Source organism: Corvus cornix, chromosome 1 (genome assembly GCF_000738735.6).
Source record: "Corvus cornix cornix isolate S_Up_H32 chromosome 1, ASM73873v5, whole genome shotgun sequence".
In the NCBI taxonomy this organism is placed as follows: domain Eukaryota; kingdom Metazoa; phylum Chordata; class Aves; order Passeriformes; family Corvidae; genus Corvus; species Corvus cornix.
Genome location: NC_046332.1, coordinates 49,240,061 through 49,262,296, shown reverse-complemented (window position 1 = coordinate 49,262,296; position 22,236 = coordinate 49,240,061). Strand labels below are relative to the sequence as shown.

The window sequence follows — 22,236 nt, the reverse complement described above, 5'->3', positions numbered from 1 at the left end:
ATCATCTGAAAAGAGCACACTAAACAAAGAACAGAAATGCAAACATGAAAAAAATGTGTTGTAAATTAAGAAGTACAAAGAAAACATGGAAATGCTTAGGGCTGAAATCAGCCAGCTGAATAAAGAGACCAGAAATTCTCCTAGGGTGGGGAAAGAGGGAACAAAACAAAACAAAAAAGACATCAGTATTGAAATCATGAAATATGAGTCAATGAACAAGTAGGATGACAATTGAAGAACCTGCAGATTTCAGGGGACTTAAAGTTGGGAAAGGTACTACAATTATACAGTATGAAAAAGGATATAGCAGCAGGTAAGATCAAATATCCTGAATAACACCTCCAGCAGTACTGTTTTTATTGGGGTGAGAATGATTAATTGTTTGCCATATGTAGGAATAGGAATTAAAGGCTGAAAAAGGTCTACTTTGAAGACACAGACAGCAAGCAGTAAATTGAACCCTACTTCTCTCAGAAATGTGAATGGAATGATAAAAGCATTTTTAAAACCCCTCATCCAACAAGTATAGTATGCCTGCCTAGCAACATTAGGAAAAAGTAATAGGCAGGAACAAGCCACTATGATAATAAATATTACAATACAAAGAGGCCAAAGGTGCTATAAACCTAAAATCTGTCCTCTGTAATAAAAATACATGCTAACTTACAAGTGGCCCATTCCACATTAGCTCTCCAGTTTAGTAACAGATCACATACAAACGTGGTAATACTAATCTAATCACACTCCTCACAGAAACCCTGTGGAATCACAGATAGAATAAAAGCAGTGCAGAATAAAGGGAGAACCAACTGCTATATTGCATTTGTCCAAGTGATGGAGACACTTTGAAAAGGAAGTCAAAAAGAAAAATACCCATTAAAATAAATAGCTAGCATCAGCTGTCATCCAGACATATGAAGTAAGCCTGAAAAATTGTAAGTCATTGCAGCAATTACTACAAGACATATTGATGCATTCCAGTTCTTTGATTACACCTGCCACAGACCTACTATTTGGACAGAATTGTCAGTATATATATATTCAAAATATTAGGTCTTTCACTATAAATAATACAGTAAACCCAGAAATAAAACAGGGCAAATTCTCAAGTCATCCAAAAAATGGAGTTATTGCTTAAAAGACACAAGCCAAAACCATCTACCAACCAAATCCCAAATATATACACACATGCACTGTAGGTTAACACATGTGAAGTTAAATTACATTTTTGAGGGTTTTTATGGGTTTTCCTTTAAACAATTCAGAGGAGCTAAATTTTACATATAATTATTTGTTTTATTTGCCAAATAATTTGAAGAACTTGTCATTATAAAAAAAAAAAACAACAAAATTATGGTCAAAGCATACATGTTTCAAATATATAGAAAGGATAGAAAGTGTTTACCTTAAGTTTGAATTCGAGCTGTGGTAGAACAGAAAGCAAGAGGTGACTGTCAATATTGTATAACTCCAGAATCAAATCAAACACATGCTCTGACAGGTCACTAATTGATGTTTTACCAAGCATGAGGACTTGATTGAAGAACTGGAAAATAAAACAGATTACACATCAACAACAAGAGTATACATGCTCTCTTCTAAATCCTGTGCTAAATCCTAAAACATTTAATCACTTTTCATCCTACAACATTAATTTCACTACCAAAAAAAAAGGAATGGAGGGTAGCACACACAGATCAGAATTCCATAGCAGAAGTCTTAAGATATCGTCTCATATGAAGTATTATACATAAAGGAAAACACATTAAATGTGATGTTTACCCCCGCACGCCTACAAATAATTTAAGAAACATAACTTTAAAGGAGCTTCAGTGCATCACATCTTATTATAAAAAGACTATATTCGGAGTTATTTCACTATTGAGAACCATCATTTCAAAAGTATTCTAACATTTAAAGCAAGGCTGAAACAACTGGCTAATTACTACACTACACATCTGACAGGTTAAGGAGTTGAAAGTAAAAGCATAGGAATTAATAACTGATTGTTCCAGAATTTGTATTTACAAGCAGCATAATGCAACTGTAAAGCAATTATTTCCTTCTTGGTAAACTTGACATATTTGAGGGAAACTTCACACTTCTCATTAAAGAAAATATTTCCGCACTATTTTCAACTTCGTCCTCTCAGATGGGTAAGAAGCAACTGAAGAGTAAGATAGATAGATATATATATATATATATATATATATATATATAAATATACAAAATATAGTTCATCTTATTGTAAGTTAAAGATTGTCTTGAAGAAATGTTTTGCTTTTCTAGATTCAGCGTTGCCTGAATGTTAGAAATCCTGGTTAGAAAGCTAACTGATACTGTGTTTTTAATGTATTTCAAGAAAGAAAATTTTCAAAACCGCATAATAATTCTCCCTTGTGGGAAACAAATAAAAGAAGACTCCATGTGCATCCTTCCCATTAAAGGAAGATTCTTATTGTACAGACTTCCTCAAAACTCAGAAAATGTCACCCAGTTTGTAATCTAACCTTACAGATGAACAGCATTAAAAACACATTCCTATGTAGCAACACCTTCCCAAATGGCAGGTCTGAAGTAAGAGTTTTTATTGAGGATTTTTTAAAATTTTAGGAGGTACCCACTTTCTAAGTGTTACAAGTCTGAAAGTAACAGAAAGCATTGAAGGTTTTCTATTGTTTTCAAGCTCCTGAGGTTTTGGATAGATGCCATAAGACCAGCTAAATCCTCAACCGCTTAAAAAAGAAAAAGTGTTATATTTTTTTCTGTCATACAATTCAAGTTAGAGCATACTTCTCTCTGATCTTTACTTCCCCTCATCCCTCTTCTATTACAGTGTCTATGATGTCTACATTCAACTCTGCTATAATTCTCAATCCACTTGTTTTCTTCTTTACTATCCTTAGATTGTTTCCTCTTCGACTTCTGTGATAACAGCATTAAAATTCTGTTCTATCTTCAATTCTCTTAGCTCTGAATAGCCTTACCTCCTCCCTAAAAGATGAATTTTGCTACAGAAACAATGCATTTATATATTTTTATCAGAACAATATATATAAATACACTTTTATTATTCGCTTTTAGAGTGACTTCCCATGACTCTAAGGATTCAATCTCAAGGTCTTTCAAGACAGTAGAAAGGAAATTATCCACTGCATTTCACAAATCACAAGTATTAAGTACTTAGTAGTTTCTATATGGCAACGAATTAGACTCAAAAGGACAGGTTATGCAGCGCTTCATTAATACAATCATTCTCTCAAAGAAAATTCACAACCCATAAAAAGTTATTTTTCAGCCCTGTTTGACAGTGTGCAATTCATTCTTTTTATAACACACTTCAGTTACAGAAAGTATTGATTTCCATATTTGTTTGCAGGCTTCACTTACATTAGTAATGTATGGTTCAATTGCTTGTGCTGTCCTCTTCAGTAAAGCCTTTGCCAAATCATAGGCTTGCTTGTTTAAATTCTGGGGGAAAAACAAACAAATGAAAAACCAGAAGAATTATAAGCATATGCATTAATCTAAAAACAAATCCAAGAATTAAAAGCCATCATGTACTGGTAAATGCATTAAGGAAATAGCCTGTTCTTTTCGTATTTTCAGTAATAAAGATAATATAGTAAAAACAAAGCTACTCCAAACAAAGCTTTGTAGTCTCCACTGGTACTACTGCGAAAAAGAAAAAAAACCTCTTTCCTGGCAAATGAAGGCTTACTTTTCAGTTGTACATCTAAAACTGATGCTCAGTGAACTCAGTGTCTGCATTTTACTGCTCCTCTTTATCAGTTTCCCCAAAAATCAGGAAAGTGATACAAAGCAACACTGAGGCATTTATAGTCACCACAGAAATAAGACTCTGAACAGGAATACAGAAAGTGCAATTCTGTCCTTGCATCAAGCACCCACCTGTGCACCACCACCAAAGGCTCTCCATCATACCATGCAAAGATACTCAGTCTGTTGTCTGAGACGTCAGAGAAAAAAACTCTAGAACTTCAGTTTACAGGAGAAAAAACCCCTAAACTAATACAAAAAATTTTAAAAATGTACCCCCCTCTTCAACATTCCTATCCTTCCATTTGTCTAATGGGGTTATTGCTCTATCATTGTTTTCTCCCTTTCCCTGCACATATTCTCCACGCTCTAGTTGTTACACCCTTTCTCCAATTTCTACATCACAGTCATTTTTCAAAAATTTTCAGAAGAAAATGCAACTCAGCCCTTGTGACACCCACCACAGAGTTAACACACAGAAGAATGAAGAAAAAAGTCTTCAATACACAAGAATATGTAGTATTTTAACAGCTAAGAAAACTCTATAAAAATACAGCTCCCATAATTTTTATTAGTCTTTGCAATTTAAAAAACCCCCAGTATATTCAATTTATAATTCAACAGTAAAAAGGGGCAGTTTATGGTTGCCTTTTTAAAATATTTTTCACCATAAAAGGAAGAGAACTTCTTTTAGCACAATAAAAAGCAAACACAAGATGTATTGCCACATCCAGGGTACTTCTTTACCTGGATACACTTGGCTCTTTAGAGTTGTCTTAACGAAAGCAAGGATTTGCGAGGATATGGAGAGTACTGTCTGAAATTTAAAAAGTCTCTCTAGAACTATAGGCTTCTAAACAGCAGTGGGAACAGATTAACATTTTCTGATAATATCAAACTGAAAAAGCCTTTGACTTGCCTAGTGATAGAACTAAGTCAGGTGACTGAACTCGAAACACTACAAAGACTCATGCCTGAAGTATCTGTTTTACTCAAAGCCAATACAGAAGGTGACTAAAAATTCCAATTCTGGAAAGATACTTTAATATTTTAAATACTTTTGTCTTTTTACAAAACTGTACAGTTGTTCCATGTCCCAGAAAAGAGAAGACACTGCATGCTGGATTGTTCTCTATGGTCACAAGACAAAAAAGGTATTTCCACCAGTAGCATTTGTTTTCTGTTAATCAGAGTTGTAATAATTCAGGAAATAAAAGGCACAAATAACTATAATAAGGAATGTATGCCACTTGCAATTCTTGTTCTGATCCTTCTTGACTTCACCATTCACCTTCACCAAAATAAAGAAAACCACTTTCACCTGGGTAAGAGGGAACTCTGGATCATGAGCAATATCTGATTTAGTATAAAACAAGTCTATACAGCAGACCTAGCACAGGAGAGTTCCAAAAGTCAGATCTGTTCTGATTCACATTAATTAGAGTTTCAGCTTGTATCTTTTGCACAGCAGTTCACTTCAAAACTTAATGTTTCCCAAGATAAATGCTAGAAGTAGCTATTTGCAACCCTAAGTAAGAAGGAAGTGTAATGCAAATATCTATCAAAAAAAAGCTCTAAAGAGGAAAAATTAGTCTAGAGCACAATGGGCTAAGGAAAGTTAGCTATTTTTTTCATGCCTCAGGTACTTGATTTAATAGTGCCAATAGTCATGACCCTCAAATGTCCAGAGGCCCTACTTTCTGGAAATAACGATATTAAGGTAGTCTTGAAAGCACACGAGAGTTTTCTCCTCATTTTCCAGCTTCAGGATAAAAGCAGAAACAAGCAAAAGTGGCACTGCCTTAGTTAAAATGAAAACAAAAGCAGCCCCGCCATTACCAAGTAGGTTCAAAGATCTTTTACAGAACCTAACCTATCCTTCTGACTAATTCAACAGTCACAAAGATATCTTAAACTTCTTCTCTTGAACGAGAAATTTTAAAAGGATAACACCTAATTTAACAAATTTCTTCTCTGTTTTTAGAGAAGCTCTTCAGCCATTATCCTCTCTGCAATCTTTCCATGTGTTCGGAAAGAAAATTGACATGTATTTCAAGATCTTTTAAAGATTTAAGAAAGACCTCATGACAGGGACAATTATCTTAGTCAGGATGCCTTTAGGAGCGTGTAAGCATCCAGTAGGCATAAGGTTTTTAGAGTCCTGAATGGGGTAGAAACAAAGTCATCAGCTGGCAACACTGTTTAAAGTAATCATTAGCAATTACTACATCTTGAAGGGAAAAAACAAAATAAATACTGATTTATAAGGGCGAACTAAAGAACACCCCTGAAAAGGCAGAACACAAATATTCTGCAAGATAACTGAGGTTACATTTAACATCTGAACCAGACTTTTGCCCTGAAAACTCCAGTTTTCTTTCATAAAAGAGTGTTCATAAACATTCACATTTTTTAAAACCTTGGGAGACCTCCAGCAATAACATCTGAATAGAGACTATCTTGGTCTAAGTTCTCTCCTTTGTCTCAACTTCTACCATGATTTTTAGGCATTTGTTGCTGGTATTTCAGGCTTTTTATACTTTGGGAAGACATTAACAGTATTGCCAACTCATTTTTCATACCTGCTTTTCTCTAGAATGTTTGACAAACCTCTACTTTTTAACAGAAGCAGCAGCGGCGGCAATCTCTCTGACAGCATGGCACAGACGTTTTTGTATTTATATAGACCATATTCTCCAGCGGAGTAGCCACAGAGCTGAAATCATTTGTTCTTGTACAATGGGGTCAGAAGTGATGGAAATTCAGACCCATTTGACTTTTTCTCTATTATTTTTTTCCAGTTACCTCTCAATAACCAATTTAATACAGATTAAAAAAAGAGAGTGAAATAACTTGTACCCATCCCCTGAAAAAAATAAAAAAGGGCAACAGAAAACAAATGCATGTCCCTTAATTTTTCTTTATAGAAGATGACTAAGCTAGCACCAATCCAGCCTTTCTTTTCTAACTTTAGGAGGAAAACCAAATGTTAAGTCTGTATCTAGTGCAAATATTCCTGAAAAGCATACATTTTAAAATATTCTTTTCTTGGAATTTGAAAAGGGTCTTCAGTTTTATTCTTATTACCAAAGGCACAGCAGTTGAATTAGTATCCAACAGCCCCAGACAGAACAGTTCCAAGAGAGTCTCTTATTCTGCTAGGGAAGGTAAACAGATTCTTAAGGACGGCTGACAAAGAAAAAGCTCAGCTGAAGTGTTGCCAAGATAGGTAACACTAAATATTAAGCAAATTCCTAGTAGAGACAGCTAAGAATTTAATTGTCAATATAATTTTTTTCTAAAACATAGGCACATAAAGCATGTGGGATGTGCAATGTGGGATTCCCTGTAGCAGTCCAGAGGCTAAAAACTGAACGCTGGCAAACACCCAAGGAAATCAAGTACAATTTGCCTTCCAACACATTGCACAAACAGTAAATTGTTTGCAGGTCTGCCATAAAAGTTTTATAGTATAAAAAGACCATTAAAGGGAAAGGAAAACTATTAATTTTTCTTGCCTTTTCATACTGACTACCTCTTCCCATGCTTCTAGGTCTTATCTGGGTTTAGGTCAGTTAATTTCATTCCCTCTTAATATAATCCTATGAAAATAATTTCAGTAGAGGTGATAGAAGAGAAACTACAAAAGGAAAAAAACAATTCAGCATCAAAATTAGGAGTTAAGCACATGGTCAGACAAGTTAAGCTTGCCGTTTTATTGGCTTATCTGACAGCTGTACTAGTCAAGCAAGCCTGTGCACACTCCAGCATGCCTCTTTTGTGACATTGGTGTCAGCTGCTTTCATTCCGCTTTACATTAGTATGGCTTTTATCCTGACCAAGTCAGATGGATGACAAACTCAAGGGAGATAGAGTAGTTTAGAGTTGTCACTACTTCAGCAACTACTTATTATGGTATACAGACATTTGATAATACATCATGAGCCCAGTGTATGCTCCTTATGTCCAAGTTTTTGCAGTCATCCTGCAAACACCATTGCTTTTTACACTTACTACTCAGGACTATGGACCATATCTATTTTTCATCTTTGGAAAAGTATTGTCTTGGTTTAAGGGGCAGTAGTATAAAATTAACCTTTTGTAAACTGCTCAACTAATTACTACATCTCTTAAAAATATTCACGTAATTTTTGCATCAAGCTGTCTAATGTTGAATTTCAGCCACTGGAGCTTAGCATCCAGGATCCAAAACTAAAGGAGCTGTTTGAACCTTCTGTTCCTAACACATACTTACAGACCACAGGTTAGATAAATTAAACAGACTGAAATTTGAGGAGCTCAGTCTTTTTTTACCCAATACAACTCTTTTCTATAATACAGCCACTCAGTTCACAAGGCCACTACACATTCCCTCTTATACACAACCTTCCTTCTGGGCATACTAAAAACACACCACTTGCCTGTGTCACTTTCTACAGATATAATTATTTTATCTTCAACAATCTCTCAATCTGATCAGCTTCAAACCTGAGCTAGAAGCAGATCTATGTTCCTTCCACTCCATCAAAAATATTGTTTGGTCCCTAGGAAATCTGGGGATTCCCTACTGACCATTACACCAATGTCTGCCGTTATGCCATTTTTGGTGACCACTCTGATTATTCAATTTCCCTTTTCCACAGCCCACACAGCTGAACAGTGAGGTCACCCAAGACACAGGGCTTTTTTTATGGTGGACCTAATCCTTACTCTCCTTCTAGTTTTGTGCTTAATGGAAGAGTGGAAAAATTCTCAACTCTGAATTCATTACACTTTTCCAACTTGACATCAGTAGCCACAGAAAGTAGTCAGAGGACCAAAATTTTAAATAAACACTATGTGGAGATTCTGAGATGAAACGGAAAAATATTAGAAGCTCCTTTCCATTAGTATGGAAAAAAAATAAAACAAAGGTAAATGTACTCAGAATACAGTCTGACATTATGTAACTATTTCAGTTAGAAAGCAGGCTATAAATGAGCATCCTATCTAAAAAGAGACTTCAATTAAAAGCAGCAGAAAATGCAAACCCCCAAATACATTATCCTTATTAAAATATTCAGTCAGTAATTTTAAATCCACCATGAAACAGAATTATTTTAATGCTACAGACATCCTTACAGGATGCAAATTCTTCAACTCAAAGTCAATTTATTAAACATGAAACATAAAAATAGTACAGTCAAATCAAGATGAACACAGATGACACAATGAAACAATAGATTCTTAATAACTGAGAAAACACAAACTGAAGTATTTTGCATAGTCTTGGCTTTTGTTTTTTGTATTCCAAACCTTTCCTTCGTAAATTTGGACTTTAGCCACACAAATTTCAGTCCAGTCCTGGCACAGAAGTATTAGACTCCTTGAAGGACACAGCTAAAACATTTCCAGTGGTGAAAAAACATTACTGATCTATACTAAGCATTTAGTCTTTCACTGTCAATATAAAAATAATTTATGTGCTATTTATTTACTGAAATTGATGGCTTGTAGAAAAGGCACACTAGTAGGCATTCCAAAGCACCTCTCAGTTAGCAACTACTTAACCTTACACTTTTCAGAAACTACAATAGTTAGCACTTTCCTGAATTTAGTTTAAGGAAAAAAAAAAACAAAAAAAGGTAATAGAAGTGTCCAAAATACAGCTAAAGATATATTCCCCAGAATCTTTTTTTGTCATACACAACTTACAATTGAGTAGCCCACGAGATTTCAGTAGGACACAGTTTCCTGAACTAAAAAGTCAGACTTCCGTGCTTTTTAAACATTTAAGTTTCACAACATATGCACAGTTCTGAAGTTTTTCCTTTAGTTCATCTACAGTAGACTTTTTTTTTTAACATGACATTACTCATTAAGGTTAGACAGCCATTCCTTGGGCTCTTTAGAAACCACTATTTCTGCACACAGTTTTAATTCTATGGCTGCATCAGAAACATACCAATAACACCAAGCCAACATTCCTGAAACACAACAGAGCCAATAACAAATCAGCAGTCATAACAACTTTTTCCCTCCCACTTAGGGCAGCACCTTAGTTTGAACTGCTGATACAGCACTACATGAATTAAAAACTTTCCAAAGGATATACGTAACTTCTCTATTCCATTCTACTGACACTGATGGCATATAAAAAAAAACCTGTGTTTAAATTTGTATGACATTTAACCTTTTAGATTACTGTGATCACTGATCCTTGGCTTATGGCAGGTATATCAGAGCAATGAAACTTGACTGAATTTTCTGGCTATTAAAATTACTTGTTTGCTAAAAGAAATCCAGATAATACAAAGACATTTGCCACAGCCATCCTCCTAATGAGATCTACATGTCTGAACACATACATCCAAGAAATCACAATTACAAAAAAACCAATAGAACAAAACAAAACGTAAGCCACTAAGTCTTACCTTATGTGCTGGCACTAGGTTAACTAACACTGTATCCAAAAGTTCCTGTGACACAGTATCTCCCTCACAAATGATAGAGCTCATTAGATCAACCATGTGCATGTGTACTTTTTGGTTATGACCGTTGCTGAAATTAAAAAGAAGAATTCTTAGTGTAATATCTATATAAAGTACAACTTCTGTTCAGAGTACTCCCTTGTGGTGATGCCAAAAAACAAGGAATAAAATAAGCAAATCACAAGTTCTCTTATAAATCAATTCCCTGATTGCATATACCATCCTTGAATTTCATGCTCTCCTCATTCACCTACTGTAGTAAGAGGACTGTATCTCTCCGTATCATGAGAAGACAGTGCATTAGAACATCTCTCTGCTCTACCCAGCACTGGGGAGATTTCCCCTGGAGTGCTGTGTCCAGTTCTGGGCTTCCCAGCACAAAAGAGACACACATACCCTGGACTCAGTCCAGCAAAGGTTCATAAAGATGATTAAGGGCATGGAGCTGCTCTCATGGAAGGAGGGGCTGAGAGAACTGACATCTTTTTTTAGCCTTGAGAAGAGATAGCTTAGGAAATAACTTATCATTAAGTCTAAATACCTGATATTGGGAGTAGAGAAGACAGGGCAAGACTGTGTTAACACCACACACTCAGTGGTGTCCAGTCAGAGAACAAGAGGTAATGGGCACAGGGTGAAATACAAGACATACCATTTAAGCATAAGAAACTTTTCAAGTAAAAGCGTGATTGAGTACTAGAAGGTTGCCCAAAGAGTCTCTTCATTCTTGGAGATGCCCAAAACCCAACTGGCTACAGTTCAGGGCAATCTGCTCAAGCTGACCTGGTTTGAGCAAACGGGAAAGACTAGACTACCTCTAGCAACGCCTTCCAGTGTCTACTACTTTCTGACTCATGTCTTTACAGCAATAATCCTCCAAATTCCTTAGAATTGCATACTAGACCATTCAATTTCAAGAACAAAATAAAATTAATGCAGTAAATGACAACCAAAGTTTCTTAGGAAAAAAAGATGATGTGTAGTGTGTCTTGCTTCATTAGAACAGAAAAAACTGACAGAACATTGTATTTATACTGCTACCTTTAGTTAAACTGAATTACGAAATTACTAAGCTCATTAATGCTAAAAGTCACACTGAACAGCTTTACTAGAAGCAACTGACTTTAATCATGCAATAACATATTGTAATTGGGGGTGACAATACTTACTTTATTACTGAAAACAGCGTTCTATACAGTTGTGTAAAAATCTCATTGCTGTCCTCTAATTCAAAGCATATGTTATAGGACTTGACCCAAGCAATGTTCTGATTTGGAACAGGAAAAAAAAATAAAAGGAGTAGTTAATACAAGATTAAATTGAAAGATTACATTTAATAGTTACTATGAAATAAGTTACAAAGCTTACCTCAAGCAAATAAAAATATCGATTAAACTGGGGGCTTTTTGTATCTTCTAAACCTTTAAGTTGCCTTGTTATGAACATAAATATATCCTGAAAAGAAAGAAGTGCTAGTTATTCAATCAACTGCAATTAAACCTTCAAAATAAAATAATTACCTTTTTAAGTTACTAGTATTATTCAGTCACTACAAAATATGCAGCAATGACAGACATTATTTCACTATCCAAAAGAAGATCATCTACAAAAGCATCATGGAAAATGTCAAGGAGTAATTTTAAAATACTTCATGTTTCTTTAAAGGGTTGAAAAAGTAACCTTTTCCTAAGGGAACAAATGTTTTCCATTTCCAAAGAAAAGCACTCAACTTGACAAACACAGCTGCAACTGGCTGGCATGCTGCAGAAGTCAAGAGATTATTATTCAGCAGGACAATGAATTGAATATTTTTATTTCATATTACAATGAGTTTCAAAAGAAGGGGAAAATAGCAGTAGGCAACTACACCTTTCCTAAGAGTGTTATTATATGTTCACTCTGTATTCTTTGTGCATTTCTCAAGTCATCATGATATTGACACAGATCACATCTCTTGCAAAAACTAATAAACCAAGTTCCTCCTGCTTCCTCTATAAACTTTCACCACCAGAAGACTCCTTCAGAAAAAAGTCTCACACAGAGTAAATTGAAGCAGGTTAGAAGGAACATATAGTCAATTATGAACAGAATGTAAACATGCAAGAAGGTATCTTTTAAATGTTTTTTACATTCAGGTAATTAACAGCTGGAAATTCACAACTGCTATATTAAATCAAAATATTTAGAAATAAGTATCACCAGAAACACGGTTCACAGCCTCAACTGTATCTATGTTTCATCTAATAATCTAGGTGTAAATCAAATAAATTCCAAAAGGTATAAAGTTGCCATAATAAATACAAGAAAGCCTTACTGTTAATCCTGAAAAAAGTACCCTAGAAATAGTCCATAAAGTTTTTCTGTAACATTTTCAAAATTACCGTTTTCCCCTAAGTCCCCCAATAATAATGCACAGACAAAAGATAAGAATGGGGCTCCTTTTTTTTCCTAAGACTATAACCACAAAATCCAGCCTTAACCATTAAGCTGAACACTTACTATGGTTCTAGGTAAAACCAAGAACTAGATTACATGTGACATCACCACCTCTTGGCAAAGAAGCACAGCAAATACACTCTTCAGAGATACAGCTACATTGATGTTTTAAATCAGATCGAGACTGTGATTTTGTAGTGTTAATGATGATCAGAAGGATCACTGGTTCACACTTCAGATCCCTTACAGAGCACACAATCTAGACTCATTAGCTGAAGTTAAACCTACAGACAAAGGACGTATCTCATGGTCTCCAACCACTCAGGGGCATACAGTCCCCAGGCAAAAGCCCATCTGAAGAATCCCTCCTTTAAAAACTAGTGCTGAACACTAGCAGGTCATCACTCCCCACCCAAAATGAGTGCTGTCTTATGGAAAACCAGTACACTGGAAGGTTCTGTAAAGTTTAGAAGACATACAAACTGAGTTTCAGGGAAGAGTAAGAATCAATTAAGAGGGCATGTGACAGACTGAACAATGCCAAACATAACAACTACTTAATCTCAGAACCCATGTTCTATGTTAATTATTTCTGTTAAGCTTTACTTGTAGAGGTAAATCTCAATCAGTTCCTTTAACCAAGTATCTTACTTTTTATCCTATAGCTCAGTATGTAATACTTACCGACAGAATGGGATTCAAAGACCCTACTAATTTTCCATAGAAAGTTCTCATCACTGTGCTGTATACAGCTGTAGACATTAATGAATAGCATACATGTACAGTAAGTCCAACACCTGAATGCTTCAAATAACAGCATGGTTTGACAAAATAAACATTTACTCCTAAACTATTTTTTCCTACTCCCATTTTAAAGAAAGCAAGATAGACTAGACTCAGAATTACACACTAATTTTTAATATATCATGTCTTATGACCAAACATTTTTCTCTTTAAGCACAATTTCCCTTTTTTAAGCACACATAACATACTATTTGGACATGCATTTATAAATTCAAAACACAGGCTGCAGCCTGTGTTAAAATAAACTTTGGCTGCAGCTAAAAAATTGCAATACTTTCACAACCGGACAATATGTTTTCACATCAGACTGCATAAAGCAAGTCTACATTAGAATCCAGACTCTAAAAACCGAAGTGCTTACACTTCAACTTCAGAGAAAATATTTCTTTATTTTTGTGGATTGCTGTCTTGATGCCAATGAACTATACAAAGGCTTCAGTAATCATCACAGCCATGGCTCTCACCAGAGAACACCTTCAGATAATTAAAGTTCTGCCACCATACACACTTTTTAACATCTCCATTTCAGCAAAGACAGACAGACAGTCCTTCTGTTCCAGTCATTTTCAATTGACACATATAAGCAATTAGATTATCTTCCCACCAAAAAACTGTATTTGGGTTCTAAGTTTTACACGGACTGAGGAGGGCTCCAAGTTAGAAGTTTATAGATCCCAGAAGAGCAGACCTACTCTAGCTCTGTCTTTATTCTACTCATGGCATTTTCCACCCCTGTTATCAAAGCTCTTTCAACGATCAACAAGGAATGTAAGATTTATACTCATGATACACATAAAAGAGGGAAACCTGAGATACTGATCCCTTCCCTCAGCATCTCACTTGCACAATATGTAAGTTAGAAAGAGATCTGCTGAGTCTGAAGCAAGGGCAAAACCTTAAATCTTAAATCTTTTCCTGCCAAGAAATTAGTATTTTTCAGCACTCCCCTTTGCCATTTTTAGCTTTGGTGCTAAACATACAAGAAGAGACAAGAAGGCAGTATGGATTTGATATTAAATACTGGGTAAAAATAGTGCCAAAATATAACCCAAGAGGAAGCATTCTTCCTCTTACCTCTGTCATAAAGTGGAGGGAACTCTTCGACATTTCTATCAGAGCTTGTCCTGCAACCACAAAAGCTGTGTTCAGAGGAAACGGGTTTGCAAAAAACCTACCCCAGTAGCCCTAGGCAAAGGTTGCTATTGTTTGGCTTTTCTTTATTTTTCCAAATGTGTTTAGAAAACTGCATCAAGAAACTGAATTCTGAAATCCACACAGATTACAGAACTCAATGCTGGCAGTGGAAGTCCCTCATCCGTTTAGAGCTCTGTCCAAGCAGTGGCTGTAGTATTCTTATACTTCAGGTATGAGATGAGTACTGCAAACCTTCCAATACTGTACACTGTGAAATCCAAAGCTTAGTAGCATTTGGTAGCTCAAATACTGTAAGGAGGAAGTTAGTTTGCCCAACTCAGAAAGAGAGAAATTAAAACTCTAAGCCTAACAAGCAAATGAAAACATATACTCAAAACTGAAGTAGAAATCAGGACACCTAAAAACCAGATTTAAATATAGCACAGTTGAGAAAGCTAGTATTTATCTCCAGTTGAAGATGGTGCAATCAGTAAGTAAGGTAAATAGATGTTGTATCTCTGATTACACACTAATTCAGAATTAAGAAAACAGAGCTAAGAAAAATCCCTAGACATCTCTCCAGTATGTCTGCTAACAAAAGATGTACTACTGCAGTTGAAACTGTACTGTTTCCCTAATTAGGAAGCACTGGTGGTGCAACCACTAGATGAGAAATTGAGTGATTTCCTCTTAAGTGATAATAGATAGACTGTCCACCACAACCATCTTTTTATCCTAGTGTGGAATAAACAAAGACCAAACCAAACTAAACAAAAAAGACCACACACGCTTCTAAATCAGGGAGCCAAAAAAACACGCATTTTTCAGTGTTACTTTCATCTGGTTTTTTGTAGATTTTCCCTAAAACTCAGTTCATCACTCTAGATTCTGACCACGCAAGGGAAACAGTTTGATTTTGCGAGTTGGAAACAAAGTTATATTTCTACTAAAAAAAGTTTAAAAACCCAGAAAAAAAATATTTTTTTTCTGAAACAAATGGAGCAGATCTGTACTTCCTTTTCAAACCTGACATTTCTCTATCAACCATCTCCATCTAGTGGGATCAGCGATGTTTGTAATTGCAGAATTTTCCAAGTCACATCAAAAATCATTAAACTCTGTACAAAAGTACTTTATCTTTGTTTCAATAGAACCTTTATCTATAAATATACAAGTACCTGCCTCTTGGTAGCTTAATTGGAGACACAGGGGTATTTTCCCAAGTGAAGGTATTAGCTATCTTGCAAGAGATTGTGATAAAAGTTATACATATAATCAGTATTTCTAAAGTAACAGTTCACTACCTGCAAATCCCAATAACAGTTCAATAAAATGATTATTTTCAACACAAATCCAAAACTCTCAAAGTTTCTGGAAGATGTATAGCCCTTTATCTCATGGACAATTGACCTGACCAATCATATCCCAAAATCAAGTGAAAGCTTTGAACTGCTTAGGCTGAACCAGAGATAAAGGGAGGGAAAAAAACCAGTCATAACCAATTACACTAATCACTGAGTATAAAAACCTGGTGTGGAAAAAGAGATTAATTTCATTTACCTTCAGTTTATCTGGTGACGTGTATGGAGCTTCAGGGGCATAAATTCTGAAAATATCAGCAAGACAGCATGCTACCAACAGACGTACATCCTTATCAGGATGTTTGAGGAAAAAATCTGAAGCAAGATGTAAAGCAAGATTTAGGTAGAGCTCCTTTTCTTCTTCAGAATCCTGGTCCATGTCCATGAAAGTTTTCACAACCATCTAAATAGACAGACACACATTAGTACATAAAATGAAATATTCTATGTAACAGGATCCTTACTAAAAGTGACTTTTCTGGTTTTGTGCAACTTCTGTCAGAAGCATTATTAGCAATGCAGTAGTACTTACTTGAGCAACCAGTGTTTCATTTTTCAGGGTACTGGAAAGACCTGGTCAAGTCCTCTATCAAGTGTCCCAACTGTGTCCCAACACACAGTCTCAGCAGAACTACAGAAAGCCTAGTTGTAGACTTCCCAGATCTTTTTGAGAAACCATATAATCAAGTTGGACAATTGAAGAAGTGCAACAGCATTCACTGTTACAGCCATTCACTTAAAATTTCAGAAAACACCAAAACATTATTAAAAATATTTGTTTCTCCCTCAACAGTTCAGTGATGATTTTTTTCCTTCTATTCTCTTTCAGTTTCAGCTTTTGCCCTATTACTCCTCTGAGGAAAATTCTATTCCCTGTGCTGTCCAGAAGCAGAGCACACACTTTCAGCAAATGCATATACAAATCCAGGCAGCCCAGTGGCATGGATGTTGTCCAGCAAGACTAAAATGACCACTAGGATTATTAGGATCCAGTTATGGAAGTTATGGAAGAAAAAAAGAGTCTTGGACACCAGATATTTAACATGCTAAATAAAACAAAAGCGGGAAAAGCTATATTTAGTAACTGCTAGTTGGTGAAAATTCTTACATTTAAAAAACTTTCTGAAGGAGAGAAATTTACTGACAAAACAAAGTAATTATGCTCTTCTCCAATTCCTTATCTGACTCACAGAGGCAGAGTTATTTTAAGGAGTTTAACTCCTGCAAAATTAACAAAATTATACTAAAGACTTAATTACGCTATCCTGAGAATTAAAGCCAAAATTCTCATCTATTTCTTCAGCACAGGAAGAGATATTTTTCAAAGAATAATAACGTCAAGCCCTAGAATCCTATAACACTGCAAAATACTTTACTTTGCTATCGTTTGTTGTTTAGTTGGGTTTTTTGCCCCCTCCAAAAAATCTACTATAACTGGTTAGGGAGCAACAAACCCAACTTAAAAAAAACCCAAACTTCTGCATGATTAGGATCACAGAAGCTGTAAAGTTTTCAAGCACATGAGAATCCTTTACTAAAAGGCACAGAAGACCAACAGCTCATGCACACACAACTTCCACTGCAAGAAAAATAAAGTCCTCCTGTGTCAGGCACAAGATGAACCACTTGAAGTGCACTGGTGCCCTTATACACTAATTAAAGTAATTTATAAATCAGAATTGTTTTCATTTCTATGAAAAGTAGTCTTTTCATACTTCTTGCAACAAGTATGGGGTTTTTCTACTCTGGAAATGAACCTTTAGTGTTTCTTCCCTGATAACATGAACATCTGTACAAGTCAAGACAACAAAGATCGGTCATCCTGTCTGCAGACCAATCCATCACAGCGTTTAAGGAAAAACAAAGGAAAACAAGCTGGTTGTCCAAGCATAGTTTTCCAGCTTCCTGCAAAGCAATAGGTTAGAGGACTCCTGAGCCTGAAATCACACCCAGACCACCACGATTTATTCTCCTGGAGCTTCATCTTCCAGATGTGGCACATATTTCTTAACCCACTCAAATTTTACTATGTCGTTCTACAGAAACAAGCTTTGGAATTCACTTGTATAAAACTTACAGAAAAGTGTATTATTAGACTGCTGGCCTAAAATTAATGTTTCATTAGATGATGACTTGGTTCTTGTGTATTAAAAGAAACTGTGGAAAAAATGCTTTTCTCACACTATTCATCATTTCCAAGTGTTTATCACCTTATTTCTGTCTTCAGTGCTAGTTCATGACCATAATCATTTAGTTTCCATCTCCTTTCCAAATCTATTATAAACTTCAAGAGGGCATCAATACAAAATGCATAAAATTTCCAAAGTAAGTTATGCTAACACAGAAATTCACTGCACATATTTTCCATTTTATTCTCTAATTACCAGTACTTTGCATTTATATTAATATATTGTCATTAACAAACAGTAGAATGTCTCCTTCTGCACAGAAAAGTGCTTTTTCCCGAATAATTATGTGAATTTGGCAGTCAGAGAAATCAAGAGGCTAATAGCTCCCTTATTTATCAACTACTGTTCTTTAGAACCTGCAACTGTGTTTATACTGAAGTTTCTGTACACTTGTGGTGCACCCTGGATCATCCAATCTGTTATAAAAGAAGCACTGTGCACTTTTTCCCCTGCCTGACCACCAATGATTTCAGAGCCAGAATAAACAGCTAACAAGAAACACAAGACGTCCTACAAAGTCCTCCTCTTCTGCAAGACAGATCAAGATGACAGAAGGGACTAAACATTCAAGGTCAAAAATGAAATTAAGCTATAGAAGAAAAACGATCAGTAAGAACTGTGGTGCTGCATTTCCACAAGCTGAAAAAAATACGCAAGTGCTAATAAAGAACTCCTTCTCTTAGGAATCACTAATACACAAAGTTACAAATGTTGTCTTTCATTCAACATCACAGAATGCAATATACTCACTAAAGTCTATCAACCAAAACCCCAAAGCCTAGACAGGTTACTGGGGGGAAGAAGAGAAGCAATCTTGTGGTTTGGGATTTTATTGGTTTTTGTTCATTTACCCATAATTCCAACTGACTTAAAACTACTTCTTCAGAAAAACTCCAAATTAAGCTCTTGCATCTGTTAGAATACTTAAGGTTCCTCTCCCACATCTGCTCCCTCCTGTTTCACAGGGCAAGCCCAAGTTGCAGGCATTCCTTCTGCACAATACAGGTCTGCCTTTTTGTGAGAGTACACAGGTAGATACAGATCTGTAGTAACAAAATTAGCCTTTACATCTGTCCCAACCTTCCTGTACACTTAGGCCAAACAAAGTGGTCAAGAACTGAAATACATCAAAGACTGTATGTATAGTCAAAGTATATAGACTAAAATATAACAAAGACTACCTTCATCATGACACAGGCTAAAATAATGAGAATAAGGGGGTTTATAAACAAACCAAAGAGCACGAATGCGTAAAAGGAATATATTGAGGGGTATCTAAATTATTTCCAAAATTATGACTTTCTTTTAGAGAGGAAAATACTGGAAAACAATATAAGCACTGACTTAGCATCATAGCTGAAATAAAATTTAACTAGTATTTGAAATTAATGCAACTCATTTCTATTTGTGATTTTTTAAATTCATTTAAACTTTTTTTGAACAAGCCACTTCAAGAAAGTGGTAGAAGAAAAGGCATGAGAGCAAACAAGTTTCTCCTTCTACGCATAGAAAAGGTAAATCCCAAAGAAAAATAAAACCCTTCCAGATATAAAATATAGTAATAGGATCATTGAACATCTTTTACAAGAAACTTTAATCTGCAAGCAATTACTTGGTTACTAACCTTTAGCCTTCTCACCATCTCTTCTTTAGATATTTTATCAGAGATTTCTTTGACCCCTGGAGGATAAGTGATTTTTCCATCATTGGCTCTCGTCTTTGAATGAGCCATGATTTCACGGTTTTAAAACTGTGGAAAGAAATTAAGAAGATGATGTTGTTTAACTAGTTCATGTTTAACCTTATCTGTCCCACTTTGACAAACAAAATCCAACTAGAAATATACCAACAAACCCATACAAACACAAGAATGACAAAATATTTTGATCGGTTTCAGTAATCTATACTGTGGGAGACAGCAATGGTTTTGATATCCAGGCAAATTGTCCTACGGCACAATACAGCTTTCAAGAAGTACACAACAGAAAAAAGCTAAAACTCCTCATTCTGGAATGTATTTGATCTTCACACTAAAGAGACACAACCAAGAATCTTACTGTATTGTATGATATGTTTCCACCACTTGGTAATAATAGATTCTAGTAGCTTGGGCATTCAGACATCTGAAGTGGACTTTGTGTTCTATTTACAGAATGCAATTTCCCAAAAAGCCTAAACACCAGTGCTGTTAAGTGTTACACATCACCAGTTGTAACTTGCCAATACTGCCAGAAAAGCATCAGATAGAGAATGAAATTAGAGACAGAAACAGAGCCGACCAAATACAAGTCTTTCCTCTGTGCCATTAAAGCCAAGTTTTCAAGTGAAAGACTGCAGATAAGCAACACTATCTTCTTCCTAAATTCCAACTAGGAAAACAACTCAGTTACTTAGTTTCTCAGTCCCTTTACACTAATGCAAATACAGACTACCATGTAATCCACTCTAAATTATGCAGAGTTTCATTGCTGTAGAGAAGGAAGCTGAACTGAAAGCTTTACTTACATAAAAGTAATCAATACAAAAGATGGTGAAAAAATCTAGATGGCATGTGTGGGGACAATTAGGATCTTAGAAAAAAACTGTACCAGGGCAGCTACAAATGAACAAAGAAACAAAAGAAACAAATTTCTTTGTCATTGCCTTGATATTTTTATTTATTTAGCTAAAAGCATGATTCACTTCTGACAGCCATGACTGTACTGAACTGTGAATTCCAAGTCAGGAATTTTCTTCCTACAGACCTCCCATACAAGAATCTATGTATACTTTGAATTTCTTGGAACTACAACATCAGAAATAAAAATCAGCCAGAAGCCACAAGAAGACATGGGCTAGCAGCATGTTCCATAACAGCCATAATTAAAACTTACTGGCCCCCAAACCAAGGTCATTCTACACTGAAGGAAAACTAATACTTGAAATACATTTGTCTACCCAACCCCTCCAAAACATGTCAACATGTTTTGTATGCTTCAGTCTGTATTTCATGAAAACAACCAAAGTTACAGACTTGCTTCATCTTCACTAATCTTTTACCAAACAAAAAGCTAACATTGGCTTTTAATTTTTTTTTTCCAAACAACATATACAGAACAACACATTTTATTTTTGTAAATAGGGAAAATACGAGTAGAACAAACACAATCAGATTTCATTCAACAGGCATGACGTGCAATGTACTTCAACAGATACAAAAAAGTCAACTCAGTTTCTGTCATCTTCTCTTCACCTACATATACCCAGCAGTGGAACAGCACTATGTACCTGAAGTTGTAGTTAAAACTGATAATGACAAAGCTGGGAGGAAACAAAAGTCATTGGAGTAACTTTTTCTAATACTAAAATACGATGTCACTTTTATCTCCATTATATTTCTTTAATGCACTGTCATGACAGTAAGTTTAGGGCTCCTCAAAAGCAGACAGAAATTCTAATCAAGTTTACTCTTCTTGCTGTTTGACATAGATACTCCAGTCTACCTTTCAGATGGGATGATCTTATATATTATAGCTAAATTCATTTTAACAGCTCATCACAGCAGAAGGGAGCCTTGCTCCCCTGAATCTGAGAACATAAAAAAGCATCAGATGCTTTGTTGAACCCATCAAACTCACCAACTCAAAAAACAAGCCTAATTGTTTTGGAAAAGCATGTGACAGGCATCAAAGCCAACTCAAGGGAAAGAACAAGAACTAAGGTAACTGGGGAACAAAACTCCATTTTCCAGTGGTGCATAGCTGTCAGATCAGATCAAATGCAGTGGAAACTTGATTAGAACATGGTGATGTGGTCCTGTTTGGAGCAGATTTTGAAATAATTCAAAGACTGAAACTCATATGTTACAGTCAAGTTGAACTGTCTAGCTCATACATCCAACTGCCACACAACCAAGCTTTTAAGCTTCAGTGGCATCCAAGGTCTGGATGAAACTGAACATCTGTATTGTGTTTATGTGGCAAGGTCTTGGTAGTGGGGGAGGCTGAAGGATGTCCCTGTGGAAAGAGACCAGAGGCTGCTCCCACAGCAAACAGAGCTAGTTCCAGACAGCTCCAAAATGGA

At 35.6% G+C, this 22,236-nt stretch overlaps 1 protein-coding gene across 4 annotated transcripts in view; it reads right to left on the bottom strand.

Moving 5' to 3' along the window:
* Positions 1–22,236, bottom strand: part of PDS5B (PDS5 cohesin associated factor B) — a 101,826-nt gene that overhangs the window by 61,284 nt on the left and 18,306 nt on the right. For all 4 annotated transcript variants that reach the window (XM_039566301.1, XM_039566292.1, XM_039566306.1 and 1 more), the window contains exons 2-8: positions 19,799–19,924; positions 16,185–16,388; positions 11,619–11,705; positions 11,420–11,517; positions 10,194–10,320; positions 3,391–3,471; positions 1,406–1,546 (exon numbers count right to left, since the gene is read on the bottom strand). In XM_039566301.1, the coding sequence (XP_039422235.1) occupies positions 1,406–1,546; positions 3,391–3,471; positions 10,194–10,320; positions 11,420–11,517; positions 11,619–11,705; positions 16,185–16,388; positions 19,799–19,906 (846 nt within the window). In that variant the 5' untranslated portion in view covers positions 19,907–19,924. The remainder of the gene's footprint in view (positions 1–1,405; positions 1,547–3,390; positions 3,472–10,193; positions 10,321–11,419; positions 11,518–11,618; positions 11,706–16,184; positions 16,389–19,798; positions 19,925–22,236) is intronic.